General features: G+C 45.3%; 2 protein-coding genes across 2 annotated transcripts in view; both read right to left on the reverse strand.

Moving 5' to 3' along the window:
• LOC125940023 (A disintegrin and metalloproteinase with thrombospondin motifs 13-like) overlaps positions 1-16,022 on the reverse strand; it is a 33,353-nt gene extending 17,331 nt beyond the window's left edge. The window contains exons 1-4 of the mRNA XM_049655680.1: positions 15,723-16,022; positions 3,929-4,053; positions 2,297-2,368; positions 2,113-2,243 (exon numbers count right to left, since the gene is read on the reverse strand). Coding sequence (XP_049511637.1) covers positions 2,113-2,243; positions 2,297-2,332 — 167 coding nt within the window. The 5' untranslated portion in view covers positions 2,333-2,368; positions 3,929-4,053; positions 15,723-16,022. The remainder of the gene's footprint in view (positions 1-2,112; positions 2,244-2,296; positions 2,369-3,928; positions 4,054-15,722) is intronic.
• Positions 16,023-18,192: 2,170 nt separating this feature from the next.
• The window catches only part of LOC125940024 (A disintegrin and metalloproteinase with thrombospondin motifs 17-like), a 30,386-nt gene continuing 29,696 nt past the window's right edge, over positions 18,193-18,882 (reverse strand). The window contains exon 6 of the mRNA XM_049655681.1: positions 18,193-18,310. Within this exon, the coding sequence (XP_049511638.1) occupies positions 18,275-18,310 (36 nt within the window). The 3' untranslated portion in view covers positions 18,193-18,274. The remainder of the gene's footprint in view (positions 18,311-18,882) is intronic.

Genomic DNA, 18,882 nt, shown 5'->3' on the forward strand with positions numbered 1-18,882 from the left:
ATACACTGGGCACTTTTGACACCACTGCTTGACGAATATGGAAAGGTACGACGTCTGCGCTTAATCATGGTTGACTCCGTGTTCTTTCTGGTACCCATGAGCCACCCTCGCCTCTCCTGAAGGCTCTTCGTGGCTTTCCAGGAGCCACTGCACTGCGCCCTGGTAAACTGCGCTTGACGCTTTACCAGTGCGACTTTTGGCGCCCGCGTATAGAGGCGTAGTGGTTCTGGCCCCTTGCAATGATCTCACGAGAATGCGTTTCTGGTATTGATGGCACTGACACCGATCTGTTGCATGAGGCGGTATACGCAGTTTTTTTTATATATATATAATATTCCACTGTCGTATAGAAATAATGAGCTCTCTTGTGCTAATGTGGTTGCTGCAGGTGGGCTGTCCTGGCCGCCGCTACAGTTTTCGGGAACAAGAAGGAAACACTAGCGGTTCAGTATGTTCAAGGGAGTACTACATAGACAAAGTATTTACACAAAGGCACGTAATAAAAACACTTGCTCAGACCATCAACAATAATTGTCAATGTAAAGGAATAGCCCCAACTTATGAATGAATCGACGAGCTAGCAAACGATCGAATGATGGAACGAGCGAAGGAGAGAACTTACGAAACAAAGGTCACGCGTGACAGGCCCTTCCACCTTAGCCCTTCCGCTCATCCCCGCTTTCAACTTGGTTGTGCGGGAGCTCCCAACAGTCGTTATTATCTTACGCCTCCTTGATAACAGGCCTCTACACAATGCTTTATGACGTCATGCTACTTGGATCGAAATTTCTATCGCCCAACCCGGCGTATCGAAAGCGGTGATGTTAAAATCACCGCGGCTTACGTGGGAGCGTCCTTATTAGATTCAATGGCAGGCGGGCAAGGTAGCATAAATGTCACGGATGGAATTGAACCGGCCTCGCGCTCTCTAGGAGGCCTTGCCACTTCTCTTCCTCTCTCCAGCTTCTTCCCCCCATGTCTCAGAGCAATTCGATGGCGCGAGAGCACGCGCCCTTTCCCTCATTGCCTTTGTATTGCAAGTCCGACCACCGACTAACGGCTTCCGTCCACCCCGAAAACCGGCGAAAAATGCAAAGAAAGATATTCGCTTTAAAAATAAAACGGGAATGCAAACGGCAAGTGCAGCTTTGTCGACATTGCGCACCTTTCCTTTAACTGCCACGATCTCCTGTCGTCGTGTATGTCGTATGCTTAGGCCCAAGCTGTTCATCTCAGAGACAAACAGAATAGAGGGCGGCCACAATGGCTCTATAGGAAAAGTAGTGCTCTCTGGAAAGAGAAAGGCACCGCGGAATTAGTCGCTTTCTACCCGCCCGAGTGTGGCACAAGAACAGCCAAAGCTTCCTAGAATAGATTCCTCGTTACAGGTGAAGAGGACATTTCTGGCCTCTCCAAGTTTTACGTGTGCCTGGGCCTAGCTAACATGAAGCACGTCTTACACAAACATGTTTGTCTTCATCAGACCTGCTCGATTCGCTTGCACCAGCTGAACCAGATGACGAAGTGCTGCACCCTGCCACTTGGCTTCAGCGGTGCAGCAACGGTTCCCTCTGAACCACACCGTTCGCTTCAACACTTTGCGGGAGAAGTGCAGGGCTGCTTCGTAATTTTTCTTCACCCAGACTGGTGACGGTGGCGACTTGGTGTAGACTTGCAGGTGCTAAGCATCTGCGCAGTAGACGACACAGCACACGGGCGTAAGTGCCGTCCGGCTTAAGCGCGCCTGTTGTGTCTACACAAGTCAGGTTGTGTTTGCGCCCTAGGAGCTGGCCATACTTGTGATTCAGCTACGATTTTACCGGAAGCGGACAGCGCGCATTAGGCGGATGAAACATAACGCCGCCATAAAGTCTGCATCTCGAAGTTCTTTTCAATAGTGTCGCATTGTGCCGGTTACACTGAAACTGATCTGCACAATTGCCGAGCTTCATGTGCACCGCCGTGAACTAGATGACAATCGCACATTCAAATCGAACGGAACTATACTAATATTTTGCTGACTCCCCAAACAATACTAGATATCCCACAGCCAACAATATTTCTCGCCGAACGTCGATTCCCAAATTGCGTGCAGTATGTTTTTTTTCTCACCCTATCAAAGCAATGGTCATGTCCGCGAGCGGGATTTCTTGGCTTGACCAGCCAAAGGCCCCCAACCTCGAAAAGCTGGTGATACCGTCGACACGATTGTTCTTCGTATACTTCAAATAGTCATCAGGCCCCTGGAAAATTATCAGCAGTGAAAACAAGAACATACCTAAGCCAATATACTTACCGCATAGTTTATTAGAATAGACGTCAAATTAATCATGCCCGGAGGCTGAAGCTTTTGCAGGATCGAGCTGACCTGGTAAAAGAATACCGAAAAATAAGGCCTGTTGACAAGTCAACACACCAGCATAATATTTAACTTTAGGGACTCCAGTTGTTTAGTTTGCGACAGTTGGTGCGAATGCATACGGCGGCGCATCCTTCCTTTCTATGTGATCTCCGATGAAACGACATGTTTAACCCGATATTAGAAGTGTACTGCCGGTACATTTTTCGCTATGCCGGCAGCCATTGTAAGACGATTTATGGGTAGGCACTATGCCTTCATAATTTGGAGGAGGAGGAGGAATAAACTTGATTTTTGTGCAGCAGATTTGTAAGACCTAGGCCTCGCTACCTAGATAACGGCCTCGTGTCCTTGGGCTCTAGCGGCATCTTTGGGCTGCTGGAATGCCTTAAGTTGGTCTTCCAGTGCCCAGCTGAGCAGTGCGGTCTCCCACTGCTCTCTGGTCTTGTGTGTTTTATTCTGTGTGGGTGTCCCAGGACAAGCCCAATTTGGAAAGCAAGAATTATTTCCGCTATTTTCCAGATGCACTCCGTCGAGGAACTCATAAATATACTGCATCGCCAGCGTTAAGTTAGTGCACTTATATATTTGCAATATTTAAATGGAGCTGTTAGCATGTACACGTCTCCCTAATTTTATTAAACATTCTAAGGTACTTTATATCATTAGCGTATCGGGGTTGCGGGAACTATATTTGACTCCAACTTTAACACTTTTGATGGTATGATCGACTCTCTCTTATTAAGACCTTAAAAGCTTCACTTTTTTTTTCTCAGAACAATTCTATATACCAGTTATCACGAGTGATAGAGCCGATACTCATTGAGAAGAGTAAGAAAATACACATTTATGCCAAAGATAATGTTGCATTGAGCATCCTGTAGGTTCATCTACAAAATTGAAACAAAGGTATTATTCTTATCATGACATTGCTCAAGCTGATATCAATGTCTCCGTGTGCGGCATACGTGATTGGGCACAGAACGTTCCAGGCCTCATTTTACTTGCAGTTGAATATAAGGTACTTCAGAAGAACTTTAATACGAGTAAACGAGTGATAATTGCCGAATAAAACGTCTACAAGTTGTACTGCAAGAGTAAAGCCACCCGCTGAGTATTTAAGATCGAGAAAAGTTGAAGTAGCGAGACCCAGTATTCATCATCATCATTTCATACATGCGCACTTTCATAGCGTTTATGATACCCAAATACCCGAAACAGCGCAAGTAATTAATTTTAGCCTCCCTAGAACCCCAGATATATGTAGGCTTCTTTAATATCGAGCAACAGGCAATCATTCCACATTTCTACACGTAAACGGTGTATCTATTTTCCGCAGCATATTTCATTACATTAAATACTACCCACAAAAATGTGTAAACAGGTGCTACACGTTATTTCAAATCTCATTAACTAAAGATATGTCAAAACCTTTTATACAGAATCGTGATCAAAGACTGAATAAGGTGCACCACATCATGAAACTTCACTTTCCTGAAATAACTCTGAATTAGAAAACAGTCCCGTAAGAAATGTGCAAAGGGCACGAATAAAATTCTGACTACATACCGATGCCACAAATGATGTTGCATAGTCTTGTATATTTTGGCCTTCGCTCAACAGACGCTTCACGAGCTGGTTCTCAAAAATCAGGCATGTCTCGGCGACGAAAGCAGCTGGCGACTGCAGTGGTTCTGGGCATAAAAGTGTAGCTCATGTAGATTATTTGCGAACTATTTCCTCGCTCTGCTGAAGCCCAACATACCTATTTTCACTAGCTCTTCATATTTTGCCGGTTAGTAGCGAGAATAACTCTAGTAAATATTGTGTGCTTGGAAATATACCTTGGTATTGTTTACAAAAATGATGCTGGTACAACGCACACCTTGCAGCCTATGCGAAGCGAAGCTTTAGTTACGCAGTTCATCAAATGCTGTAAATTTGCAAATTTCGTTGCTGCGTCTTTGGTGCAAAGGAAACTGGCGTGCCTACTAGCTGCGCAGTGTGATACATGCGGCAATCATTTCAAAGAGCCAGCTGCACTGGCACAATACAACAATATGTTTTATGTTCAATAGGTTCCAATTGTTTCCTCGTAACAGAATTATGTTTTCTCGCACATTAAAATAACGGTCCGACGCCACCATGTCTGTAGGTGGTGGTTAAGTCGTACTTTGCCATTTTCTGACCGATTTCACTGTGAGAAATTCAATTTTTGTTCACTAACACCTTGAGCCACGTGGACGGCCTGCGCGGTTGGGGTGGTACGGGATGATTTTCTGCGCCACGTGCGCCGACATCCACGCCGCCGCCGTTATTTTCTGCGACACGGGGCCCTTAACGCTATCGCGGCAGGATTTGAACACAGGAACTCCGGAAGAATGAATGAATAAAACATTTATTGAAAATTATATCTTGCATTAGGTATTGCTGGAGAGGGTCGCGCGGGTCCCTATTCCGGGGCACCGTTGGACAGGGCTGGCACCCGCGCCCTCTCCACGAGGCTCCGCTGGTCCTCGATAGCCGGGCTGGACATAGCCTCCTCCTACCCTCCCACTTCGGCTACGTAATTTGCGCTATGCTGCTGTTAGCTTGCAAGGACCAAACCATGTGGTACAGGTTAGCCCTGCTAACACAGAATTTACAGGTGGTGTTCAAATGTTTGGGATATATTTTGGCCAGCACGGCCGGGCTGCCATACGACATAGTTTGGAGTCTGCGCAGGCGAGTCTCTCCTGCTTTAGTATGTCCCTTATGGTGCATCGAGACGAAGGACCGAATCCAGATTTTTAGCGGACGCGGACGACTTGCCACGGACCGTCCGGCTGCAGGCGCATCCACACGGTGGACGAAGCCCTAGCAGACGACAGCGCCACCGCGCCGGATTACTCTCGAACGCAGCCTCTGCGCTGGCTAGCAGAAGACTGGTTTGAGAGTTTCTTCCTGCAAAATGGAGGCCAGCAAAAAGCGACGTTTGGCCGCGATGGCTGTTGTTCTGTTCGAGATTGACGAGGACTTTGATTTGTTTCCACAAAAACGGCGTTGTTGGCGGAAAGACTGGATGGGAAGAAAATAATTGGGTGTCCAAAACCTACCCTACGAAGAGCTCCTGAAGACTGACCTCGACGAATACCGGAGGCTGCTTCGTGTAAGCAGAGAGCAGTTTCTGCAACTGCTGTCGCGCGTGGGGCCCCGCATACAAAGGGAGGATACCGTTATGCGCCGTTCTATATCAGCGGAAACCACGGTGTAAGAAATATACTCTTACATCGTGCTGCAGGTCACACTGCGGTACCTTGCTTCAGGTAAGTATCACACGTTTCCAAGTTATTACAGAGATCGCCGTGGTAAATGTATATCGGTTGAAAACTGAGCTTGTTGCTGATCAAAAGCCGCTACACAAGTGTATTTAAGTGCGTTCGTGTGGTAGTGTACAAGCTCAATCGTGCCCGAAATATTTAATGCAGATCCAGAGGGTTCACGTGGAAGAGGTATCACGAGTGCGCACAAGTTTTGTATGGCCGTGGTGTCAGCACCGCCTTTCTGCATAAACATGCATGAGATAATATTGATCTGTTTACACTTAACTACACCACTGAGTGTAATTGGTTTTCGCTGATACTTTATTCATTTACTGCTCCGAAACAAACAGATATCAGATGTATTTCTACACGACCTACTTCTTTGTAGTCTGCTAGCGAGCAGTTGACTGAGATTTTTTTTCTTTGCAGGAGAGTCACTATTCCCTGATTGTGACGGTGTCCACATAATCTGCACGGCTGAGGTCCCACAAAGTGGGAAACTCTTCCACGATGTGGTTGAAATAAAAGGCCGCATTATCGCAGAAATTCATTGTTCATAGAAGTGAACGAAACCAGGAGCTATGAAGCACTGAAACCAGGCGCCAGGAAACAAAGTACTGATGCTGACTGCAATGCGACTGTCCTCGAGCAGGAGAGAAGTGGACTGGTTGCCAGACACTGCGTGTTTATAAGCTAAAGCTGCGGCTTTACCCCGCCAGAATCCGGATGTGAAAAACGGCTTGGCGTTATCCGTCCGCGCGCCTCCCGGACGAGGCGCGGACGAGGCAAATCGCTGATGTGAGGTCACGTGACGGGCAGTCTGCCCCTGCAAATTCGGATTCGGTCCTTCGTCTGGCTGCACCATTAGGGGGATGAGGTAGAGTTTGTCTGCGCAGGCGATATGGTGCAGTATATCTGCGTATGCTGTTATCTGTGTTGGGAACTGAATGCCGCGGTCTGAGGGGTCGGTAGACAGAGCCCGGGGAAGGAAGGCTCGGGCCGAGCTGTGTGCCAACTCGTTTGCGGCTACCTCCTGGTACTACGAGCTGCTTTCTCATGGCTCGTGTTCGTGCCTGCTATATTATGGCGTGAGCTAGATGTGAAATTCATCCTCTTATGTAGTTCCTAAGAAAAGAACGATGTTTCCATTACGCAATCTCGCTTTGCTCCGGTGAGGGACACGCCAGCGTGAAGCCGAATGCCTTCGCCTGTTCGCGGTGCACGGTGCACTCTGCACTGGCATTCCTGGAACTGTGCGCGTCGCAGCTCGACTGGCTGCCGTAGCCACTAGGAGACGGATCAGAATGCATGAATCTTCGCCGATGGCACTCGCCAGCAGGACCGCGTTTGCCAACAGGACGCCGCGTGCCAACAAACCTGCAACATAATCGCCGGCCCGCAAATCGTGTGTCTTTCGCTGCAGCGGACCGTGAGTTGACGAACAAACATGCAACAGCTTCTGTGAAGACACGTTTCACTTTCCTGTTTTTCCGGTTCATACGAAAGAGGGATCAACCGTAGTTTATTTTTTTCCCCGCACGGCTGGATCCGCCACTGCACGGATGCACGGCAGCGAGCGCCATCTGGATGGTGTTGCAAGGAACGGAGTGGGGCGCGCCGCTCCCTCTCAGACAGAACTCAAACGACAGCTTGAAAACGGGTTTGTGTTTGAGTTTCCGCGTAACGGAATTATGTTTTCTCGAATGTTCAAATTACCATCCGACGATATCATGTCTGTCGGTTGCGTGCAAGTTCTACTTTACGAATTTTATTACGCATTTTACTTTCAGAAATTTATTATTTAAGTAACGCCTATGTGCCACGTGGAGGGCCTGCGTGGCTCGGGATGATTTTTCTCTAACTGATGCCGACGCCGGACGCCGACACCAGATTTCGTGCGGTACGGGGCCCTTAAAGGGGCTCTGAACCACCCATCGGGTTTGGTGAAATACCGTAGTCCGCGGGTAGCATAGGCTGTTGTGAACATCTCGGCCAAGTTCTGCTGTCGTACGCGGTCTGTGGAGCTCGCAAGCGGAACGCGAAGTCACCTTTCTCTCAAACGCTCTCGTTTCAAAAGACCCCATGATCCTCGCTCTTTTCTGTGTGCTTTATTTCGGAATAATTAGCACACTCCAATACACGGCTGCTATTGGCCGCTGCGGTCGGCTACACCGCGGCCGCCGCAAGGTGCCGCCACGAGTCCATGTGGCTAAGCGCAGTGCGACTCGCTGAGGACAACAGCGTTTGGCTTACGTTTCGACGCGTTTTGCAAACTCACCGGCTACAATTCGTAAATTGCCATATGTATTGTAAAGTAATTAGCTAAGAAGATCATTAGTCGATTTTTGTTAATTAGTTGGAAATGTGTTTCAATTTCTCGTGGTACTAATATCAGCCTCTTCGAATAACCCAGCTGAACGATAAGAATTATGCTACCTGGTAAAATTCCGTAAAACTTAAAAATGATACCCTGTATGTAATTCCGACGTTTTAAGTTCCAAAACCACGATTTGGTTGAGGCACGCCGTATAGTGGGGGCCTCCGGATTAGTTTTACCGCCGGACTGCCCGCAATGGACTCGACACAGTAGTCTTTGCATTTAGTCCCCATCGAAAAGCGGCCACCGCGGCCAGGATTGGATCCCAAGACCTTGTGCTTCGCAGCGCAGCACTAAAGCCACTAAGCCACCGCGGCGTGTCCTTACTTTTGAACGTGTAAACTTCCGTGGTTTATTGCGTAATATTGTGTAACATCTGCAGAGGGAAAGCCAAATGCAAAATCATGTGACTGTTTTCTATCCTCGGTTGCCCGAGGGTACAAGAAGTATTATTTCTATTGTAAGCTTTCCTTTTGTGAGGCCGCAAAAGTATTATGAAACGTTTAGACAATAGTTTGGCAAATCTGTTCTTGTTTCAACATCATACATTAAATCAGTTTCATCGCACATTTCGTTTTCACATCAATGTTTCTCTACAAAACGTCCTTTCTCCAGCCTGTATAAAAGCGAATAGGCTGAAGCAGCTATTCACAAGGTGAGTAAAACACCGTCGAAGTACACCTAGTGATTAAACATGTAAACTTATCCCGATGTCACAGATTCTGAGGTTTGAAAAAGCATTTCCTCTATTCTTGCTTGTCCATCCTCATGCTACGTCTATTTGGTCTCCAACACGGTTGTTTTGTTACACATCGGCCACTGGAACAATGTAGAAAAAGTACAAAATCTACTAAAGGAGATACGTTTGTAAAAATAAACTGCCCACTATCACCTTTTTTTGGATAACGGGATGGAAGATCCTGTAATTGAGGACATTGCCCTGTAAGTACGGTATTAAATTAAAAGTGTTGTTTTCTAGTAGTCATGACTATGTACGTCTGTACTGGGGGTGGAGGGGGGCAGGTGTTCTGCAATTCCTCTTCCATATTATGAAGAATAAAGCAGGTGCTGGGGCCAAGTGATTGAAAAGCAGACGAGGTAGTTACTATGGCTCTCAATAAATGTTTCTATCCGGCGACAAGTTTCGCGCAATTGCGGCAGCCTCCTTTTAAATTAATCTTACGTCAGACAACGAGACAAAGTATTACACGTTATTTCATCTTACTACCTTTCCCTTCTGTCCTGGAATCCATATGCCTCTTTCTTTCAGGTTCCCACCACCTGTTTGCTATGGCTCGCCAATCATACGCACGCTGCGCAATCGCTTAAAATTGAGTAAATCCAATCATTGAGTAAAATTATCCCCACTATAGCATTCTTACATCTTTAGATTACATTGGAGGTGCTCATCTGTAAATTTGTCGTGTTGCTATGTGATTACAATACTGTGCAGTAGCCCGTAACTAGAAGCTTTAGTTTATTATTATAGTCATGCTACACTGTTCATAAGCTCTATTTTTACAAACTATTGCATGGGCATGTGTGACAAAAAGCACTAGCCTTCACATCACGTGTCAATCGTACCAATAACGGGAAGGAGCTTACTGCCAATTTATGTACAGCAGTATAAGAAATGTTCGCAGAAACTACAGTATATCGTCCGCTTCTTCTTGATGTTTAGGTTTTACATTTGTTCTGTTAAGTGTTTTTTCTTCTTCAAAGAGCGAATAGGAAGAAAATAATTACATCGGAAAGAACAATCTAGGTGCTAAGAATAAAATTTGCATTTCGAGAAAAGTAAGAGCAAGGAGAGAAATTTAGTCTTAGTTACCAACGATGAAGTAGGAGAGGGAAAGAACGGTTTGGAGGAGGTAGGCCTTTTTCATCCTGGCGTCCGGCGACCTTGCATTTGTTCTTTGATGTAGCACTGACAACTTCAAGGACGTGGCAACAGGCAGCTTCACGCAGCACAGGACCACACAAGGCTGACACACTTCGCTTATTAACACGAGTCGCATATTCTTTAATTGCTGATGCTTAAGAATGGTACCGTATGTTTAGGGCTGCTGGGTAAGTGTCGCACGTGCACGAAACCAGATTTGACACAACGCAACGACATCAGATAATTGGCGGTACTGCATAAATTACTTTGATAGACAACAACTGACAGCCGTCAGTTGAGATAATGTCAAAGCGTGCACATGCCGAAATAAAAAAGTGACGACGGAGCTGCCTCGCGCTTGCCTCACCGCATGATTCACAATTAACGAATTTGAGGACGTCTATATATCTAGTGATTCTAACGCCGTGATTTTTAAATTGGATATGAAATAACTATTTCGTTCCTCCTGTCGTTATATGTGCAACGTCTAGACAGCAGCCCATACTCTTCGAGGCTTCTCCATCATGACCATTATGTTAGATTGCAGCTTGCGTTTTACGTGTCCAGTTGCGTAACTCCAGTCTTCAATGTGTGCTAACCGATACAGTTTATTGTCCTATTTTGGTAAGCCATCGAAGATTTGTAACAAAATCTAGTGTCTCTTTTGTAGAGAAAATCTGCGCATGAGTGCCACAAATAGTATTTAATGTCCGCTTCACAAGGAGCCAATGCATGGTGACATTTGCCTCCCATTTGCAAACTGCATTTGACATTCTGTTCTTCACAAATGTTGACGCTTCCAGCACGATTTGGATGACGAGCACACATTTCCTCGTGGTAATGACCTGCGTCATAGCATCTGACGGTCACACTTTTTTGTTTTGTTTTCTTTCATTTCTGACGAAATGAAATAGAATATAATTATTCTGCGATTGGAATGATGTTTCTCCATAATTCTACTGTCTTCTTATTACCAACGCATCTTCCCTTACAAGATTCAGTTACCGACAAGTCCAGAATTTGTCACCATTTTAATGTATTTTATAATTATGATAGTTTTAACACCTTCGCTACTACAGAGCTCTGCAGCCAACTGAAACCGTAGCTGAGTATAAAAGAAGATTACACTAGAAAGCAACTTAAATTACAAAAAGCGTTCTTCATAATAAACTTTACACAAGTTACAAATGTATGCATGTCGCATGTATTGCAGTCACTGCAACGCCTATAACAATCATGAGTAAAGAAAGCACTTATATTTCGCCCGCTTCGAGAATAATGTTCAACAATGTGGAATGCACGCTTGCGCCAGTAATAAATCTGGTATACAACAGTATTCCAACGCTATCAAACCGCGATGCAAGAAAGAATAGAAGGTAGGGTACTGATTTGTGTATTTTTCTTGAAATTTATTATAATGAAAGAGTTATACACTATATTTTGATAGTGTAGTCAGTTATATTTCATTTTTTACTGTAAAATGATGGAATTTGGGTGCACAGTTTAATTTCTGACCATAAGGACTACGAGAAAATAAATATTATTCTTTAGAGAGTTATGTCGGAACCTGCAACGTGGGACGCCCCGTCAAACATGGTAGTACTTTACGCATAGTGGTCACCTGCAGCACTATACGCAGCATTGGAGTGCAATGATGGCATGTTGATTATGCAGGGAGTTCAATTGGCCCAAATCGCAATGTCCATTTCTTGTATTAGCACCATTGAACTGAGGCTCACAAAAACAAGTCACCTCCACAGATGTGGACATCGCGGATGATTGGGATAAAAAGCGGTTCATCTCGACCAACGAGATTACACTTTTCGACCGACAACATTGTTCGCTGCTATCATTGAGATTTTACTGTTGCTTGGCTTTCTAGGCAGAAGCTCGAATATCGTTATCTGCACCTTGGGAATAAGTCTTCTGTGTGCCCTTTGTCTACAAGGTGTTTATTCCTTGGCAGCTTTTTCGCTATTCTCGCTGTGCAAAGCATAGCAAGCAAATAAGATGGCACTGGACCATAAATGGATGGTGGTGCACGATCCCCACACGGGCCAGCGGGCAGGTCAAAGTTGGTACTCGCGCAGACCATGTATTTGGGGCCGTTGTAGCTGAAGCATACCGGGGAGGAATTCGCACATAAAATCGGCTGGATGCAATAAAGGTACACCAATTATATACATCGGCAACGCTCCCGGTTCGCAGATACCTCGGTGAGCCCTCAGTCCACGGCCGAATGCATTTTTCAGCTTTGGTAAAGTGTGCTGTATAATCACATATTGTCTACACTTATACTTGCACAAATGCGAATGGGCTGCGTGCTTTAGGGCATAACTTAAGACAAGGCTTCATCTCCAGGCACAAATACGCGGCGGCGATGTGCTTTCCGTCCCTTACGTACAGGCGACCCAGCAGTCACTGCCTGTACTGATAGCATGTTGACAGATATGCACGCATGCGCGACATGTTGAAGTGACGGAGCACGCAAGGCCACAAGTGTTGGGCATAAGGAACAACGCACTGGCAGCCGCCAGCCGTCGGAAATTACCGGCGTTTTGAGGAGCGTCGCCAGTGGCGTTGCAGGTGCAGCATCTGCATTGTGCCCGAGACAATACCGACGTGCAAAAAAAAAAATTGCCCTCCCGACAACATTTTCACACACAGTCATTCTTTTAACAAGAAAGATGGCTCAGCCTGCTTTTGCGTTCGCTGACCAGTGCTAAACTATTTTCCCAGACAATTTGCCTTTCCTTTAAGTCGAAGACTACTGGTACCTAAGTGGCTGTAGTCCACGTATGGTTGTGCTGCTCGAAGTTGACGGGCAATTTTTTCACGTTATCTTGAGATGAAAGCAGAAAACATAAGTGTTTTTTTAGTAGAGCACATCATTTGAAATCATAGGTAATATTAACCAGTCAGCAACCCATACTTCATTGAATTCTTTAGCCTGACCTATCGAGCTTTCAGCTTTCCTTAAGGGCGAAATGGCCAGCCTATCTTTTGGTGAGTGCTCATCGCCTGCTCTCCCGCTTATAAAATCACCTGAGAGAGTCATGATCAACTTGTCGAAGCAAAGGTACCAAGTGTGTGCTACATCGGCGCCAACCAGTCGAACTTATCGTGAAACAGCAACATTCAGCATGTACGAACGACTCAGAGAACAGACGTATGCTTCGCAGGCTCTACAGATACTAGCGTCGGTTGGGTTTTCTCATCGACACGGAGGTCACACGGGCGCATGAGGGCTCCGACGCAGGCTGCATTGCTAACCTTTTCGAAATTGGTAACATCTATAAATATCAGTTACCTTAAGAAATTCTGAGTGATTTAGCTATGTCTCCCTTATCCAAAGAAAAGAAGCTATGCGAGCTCGTAGCAAAACAAGAGTGGTGCCAGACTAATATGGACTATTTTGCATATGAATATACATCACCAATAAAATGCGTCCGTCAATATGGTTCGCGCGCCAAAATGTCTATTCTCTTCCCCAGGTTGACAACGCATTCGATACATCACAAGGGACCGAGTACTTATTCAGAGTCCTATCTTGGTTCGGGCTGCTCATACTGAAAAGAGGAGGACCGATGATGGCCTGTTGAAATTTACCATGTTGCCATTTTGGCTTTGTAACCCCCAGCAACATTTGAACCGGTGAGTAACACTGCTTCCTTGTCAGAAATGAGAAAATGTACTTGCTACTTGCACGCCCAGTGTTGTTTTTCTTCACCTGATTTTCTTATAATTTAAAAAGGGTAGGCGAAGTGCTTACTTCTCTCGTGAACGCCGGCATTAAGGCGAACAAAACATAATACTGATCTGAAACAGGACCATATATAGGCGTTCGATGGTTTCCAAGCCATCAGAACGAATTTTGCAGCTGCCTTGGTTTTTTTTTTTTTGTATTTGAGGTCTCTCGGCCATGGATTCGCTACAATTGCTGTACCACTTCACAAACGTTGGCGTGTAGTACAATGTAACTCGGATATTCGCATTCAGACGACACGTTTTAGACTGTAAACGTCAGCCTTACATCCATCATGGTCCTCCATCATTTTTAATAGAGTAGGCCCGTCATCCGGCCCACTGAAGCCGGTAAGCCAGCATTGCCACCAGTTAGCAAATCGTCGCCCCCGCCAGCCGAACTTGCTCCACGATGACCTGCTATTCTGTAGATCTGTACAGAAATTCGGCCCATACTTGTAGGGTGGTGATTTGTTTTGCAGTAACGGACCGCGATGCTCTAGTGTGGTTGTAGTCACTGAAACATTTGATGGGGTGTCTCAGCCTTCGGATACTTCGTCTCCAAGAATACGCCTTTACAATGAATTAAAACCTTCCCTCGGTCGAGCGGTGGCCCATTCAGATTTCCCACCCTTCGAGCCAAAGGATATCCCACCAACAGGCCGACAGATCTCGCTGTGCCCCATCAATCCGTCTTGTACTGCCGTACGCTAACTGCCTACCAGAGTAGTTTCACGAACTCCTCAAACAAATATATGCTACGCTAATTGCAAAAATGCAAGCTTTACAACAGTGCATGCTGGCATTTCACTTATCACCACACCAGCCACGAATGAAGTCTCGTGGCTAGTTTCGCCCGTCTCGACGCTCTAGCCGCCTTTCATGACGACGAAGCTTCTGTAGCTTCGGGTTCTACAAGACGTATATGACGGCATCAATAATCATTTCTACAGCAGTACCACTTCCGTAACTGTCGCCGCATGTGCTGCGTCGTGTGCCTTGCGTCAATAGATCAAATGCTGAAAATCCGCTCCAATTGGTCCGCTCCAACATCTTCGTCACCAATACGCATTGTTTTGAATTATTTTCATTAGTTTGGGCAGAGCCCTAAGAAAATGTGCGTAAGAAAGCAATGTGATTTTTTTTCTTTTCAAAACTAAAATCGGGTGTCTGGCCGAACTGCTTAAATACATTCTGATTGTTCGTTATAGAAAATTTTGGGCACTATTTACTCCATATAATTTCATTTCTTGTGTGTATGACTATATTAGCGAGTCGAGTGCTTGACCATTAACCAGCACTCATTGCTGTATTTCAATTCCATCTCGAGCAGCGATGCGGAATAAATGCGTTGCGCTTAGCAATGTCTCAAGAAATAACGCGACGAAACGTGGAGGTGTTAATGTGCTGCGGCCATAATTCATCAAATACTGAATACTGCAGAAGCTGGGTGAACCTGTACGTGGCTGGCTCAAAATATTCACTTCCTGGTTTTTATTTTTATTTTGTTCCGTAAGCAGACATAGTAAAATAGAAATATCTCAGGCAACATTAAAGAAATTAAAATTCTATTTTCTACTGGTAAGTCAACTTTGAGTGTCATCTGCGAACGACAAGAATTAGCTAGTTCATCGCTCACATTCAATAAGTCAAATATAAAGGGTGTTTTATCAGTACCGATATTTTTTATACTCTACAGTACAAGCAGATGGTAAGTGGAGTTGGTGCCCAGAGTAAGTATTCGACAGGAGAAATTAAATTAATGATCATTTAGAGCATAGGAAGTTCTTTCAATAAATTCGCAACATAATTTGGTAAGCTTAGAATGGCCGAATATATACCAGTATTGGGCAGTGATGTTCACCTAAGAATGCCTTGCTGTAGATTGATGTTAGATTATATAAGTTTTTAAAGATTTCCTAGGAATAATTTTCACAAGCGCGGTCATCGGCAATTTTATTCCCCAAGCACATGCAGTGAGTATATGTACCGCGCATATATTGATCTTGACAAGGACCCCGCCAGCAAAGCACAGAAATGCTTCCAAATGTTACTCACGGATGTGTTTTATTCTGTCCCTCCGAGGCACAAGCACCTGTACTACGGACTCCTTTAACAAAATGGCTCTTATCCTGCCATCTATAGGCTACCGAAAATACACAAGCCAGCTGTACCAGTGCGGCGAATCGTGGATTACAGACGGTCTCTGCTTCTTGCGCTATGCTCTATCATCACTTGTGGCCTGCGGCCGAACACATGTGCGTGAGTCGGGTGAATTAATCGAAAAAGTGCTGACTTGAACTTCAGGTCTGTTCACCCTGCTTCCCGCAAACGTTCCGTCGCCGCATCGCTCATGCAACGTTCGCAACATACCTGCAGCTCTCTTAAAAACATTGAAAAAGATTTATAAGTGATTCGTCTTGAACTTTCACGTAACAAATATCACGCTTCCTTTGTGACTTCAGTGCAGCGTCTCCTATCCCGCCAACCTGGAGATTCCTCCGGCCCGTTTTTCTTCATAAACGTGCTGCGATGCGATATGCTCCTGGTACTAGCCAGGCCTTATACAGCCTGCGTAATTCCTCCTTTTGATGAGCACGTTGCACGTGTGCCCGCGAAAAAAAATTATAAACGTGTTTGTAAATGTCAAAGACAAGCTTCGGAAAGAAAAGCACCCCGGCGTTGTTTATAATATTCCTTACGCACACTGCAATCATGTGTACATCGGCGAGATCGGCGATTTTCGTAGGCGTATCAAGAAAAACTGTTATGATGTTAAAAACAAGAACTACCTTCTAACTCTCTTGCCGAGTATTCTGTGTCACAAGGACATGATGTTGACTGGGGTAGGAATTACGCTGCTCATGGGCAAAAGCAGCCGCAGTCCCCCAGTTTCCTCGGCCGCGCCATCAGTAAGACGCACGCTGCTTCCGGCTTTGTCGTCCGTGGCTTCGCTATGATTTCTGCAACACTTCACAAAATCTCGGACTCTAGTGCAGCGTTTGTGTGGTTTTCGCAATACGGTGCTACCTTTCAGATTCTAAGGCCATAGCCTGAATGTTTTCTGTGGTGGGTACTAAGTATATGCACGCGATGGGCTTATAGCTACATGAGCGCTGTGTACTCGCAGCTTAGTTGGCACTGAAACTAGAGGCAGCACGAAAGGCAATTAGCTCGCTGATGATGCCGCTCTTCTTCACGCTAGCGTTCTGATAGTGAGTGTCCGCGGTCATCTAGTGAGATATGTTGATGTTTTCCTCTGCGTGCGTGACACCATGCTTGGTGGTATAGTTATAGTAAGCGATTGTTTACTAGTTTGTACGGTCGATAAAACGTACTAACGGTACTTCATACCGCGGTCTCCTAGGGCGCTATCTTGTACGCGTTCCAAAATGGAACGGGGGCGGTCCGTTCCATCGAGCCACACACGATTGGTCAATTTGATCGTCACGGTTCAAATTGACCAATGGTGTGCGGCTCACGGTTCAGATTGACCAATCGTGTGCGGCTCGATGGAACGGACCGCCTCCGTTCCATTTTGGAACGCGTACAAGATCGCGCCCCTATTCTGCTATCGCTATGGATGCTTCGTCTTTAGGGCAAAAGTACAAAATTTTTATGGGTTCACAATTCCTCAGTTACAAGAAGTAAAAGGGTAGAGGCGCTGCAAGTGAAATTTAAACATCAAGTGATGCATTCGATTCTAAGTATACGTCATTTTATGTGCCACTTTCGTGGGAGAATGAATTAGATCGGCGCTCACAATGCTTTGAAGTTTGAAGTGCCTTGTGTCAACAATGATATTTCTGCGCCTTTACATTTTTTTTGTATACATTATAAGCAGATCATGCGTCCACAACATTTCCATGCTGGTAATGCTCACTGAAATATATTGACGGAGAGTATAAGTTGTACCACTGACATGAGCCACGAAATATGTTTGCTGCCTGAACAAAGTGTTTCAAAATCATGATTATAATTTGTACTTTTGTGTTCTGTAACCAAAGGTAAATGTGTGTGATTCCAGACAAAGACAATTCTCCGAAGAGTCCCTTGTTCTAGCAAGGAGCACTTATAAAGCCACATGGTAGATCCCTCTGTGGGTTGTACTGCATGCACACAACTTGGGGGTTTCGTTTTGTAGCTTTTCGTTTGTTTCTTTCGCAGCAAATACGTATTAAATTTTATTCCTACATTTTACACATGTACACAATTCAACTACAGATTTGATCGAAGAGAGTGATGGGGCGTATCAACGTTATTTTTAGTACGTTTTTAGTACGGTTGCTGCTGCGATTTGATTTGCTACCATCGATTCTTAATTTTATTTTGAGCGATTGATTTACATTCCCCACACAAGACTCTAGTCTGCAGTTAGCACTCGTATTTTGGCAGATAAATATTTTTCTTTAAATATTATTCCGGCATTCACAGTATGCAAACGATGTAAATGAGTTATCAGTGCTGGAGTCATAAGGGCACAACACCTGTTTGCAAGAGCACACGAAAAATGTCAGCTTCAAAAATACCACGCAGGACATGAATATTTTATTTGCAAATAAACACGCCGCAGATGACAAAATCGATTGCTGCGAAGTTCAGCGCTGAGTTTAAACTTCAAATACGCATTCTCCTTGTTTGCATACCTGGAAAGAGAAAACGTTGTCATTACCGTATGTCACCGGGCTATTAACATTGTTTGCATATAAAAATACACATACATTGAGAGAATGGCACTAAATAATTCTTTTAAAATTTCGGCCGCGAATAAAGCAGTACAACATATTGCCACTGCCAAAACGAGTTATGATGTATCAGGCGTGTACTGCTGTATGACTTCTCTTTCTCTTTCCATAAGAACACTGGGTGCCCTCTAGCGCCGCCGCCACGAAGCCTGTGCGTGGCCTCCGAAATGCAGGGCGCGTCACGCGTTGGTGCAAACTCTGAGATTATCGACATGCAGCAACTTGGCTTGTTTCTCGCGCTTCTTTCTGAACACGATGTGCCATGTAGTGCCACTGCCGAGAAGAGCGCGTGCGGCCTCCAAGACGAGAAGCGTGACATGCCGGTTCTTACGAACGCTGAAAATTGTTCCCTCGCTTGCTGCTCTTTAGGTTGCACATATTCAGTGATCGAAGTTGGCCTGAGGCTCATTGAAGAGCGGCGCATACCCATTGCATACGTGGCGCAGCTCGCTAAAGGGTTGGCGAGAAAGTGG

Source organism: Dermacentor silvarum, chromosome 9 (assembly GCF_013339745.2).
Source record: "Dermacentor silvarum isolate Dsil-2018 chromosome 9, BIME_Dsil_1.4, whole genome shotgun sequence".
NCBI classification, from domain to species: domain Eukaryota; kingdom Metazoa; phylum Arthropoda; class Arachnida; order Ixodida; family Ixodidae; genus Dermacentor; species Dermacentor silvarum.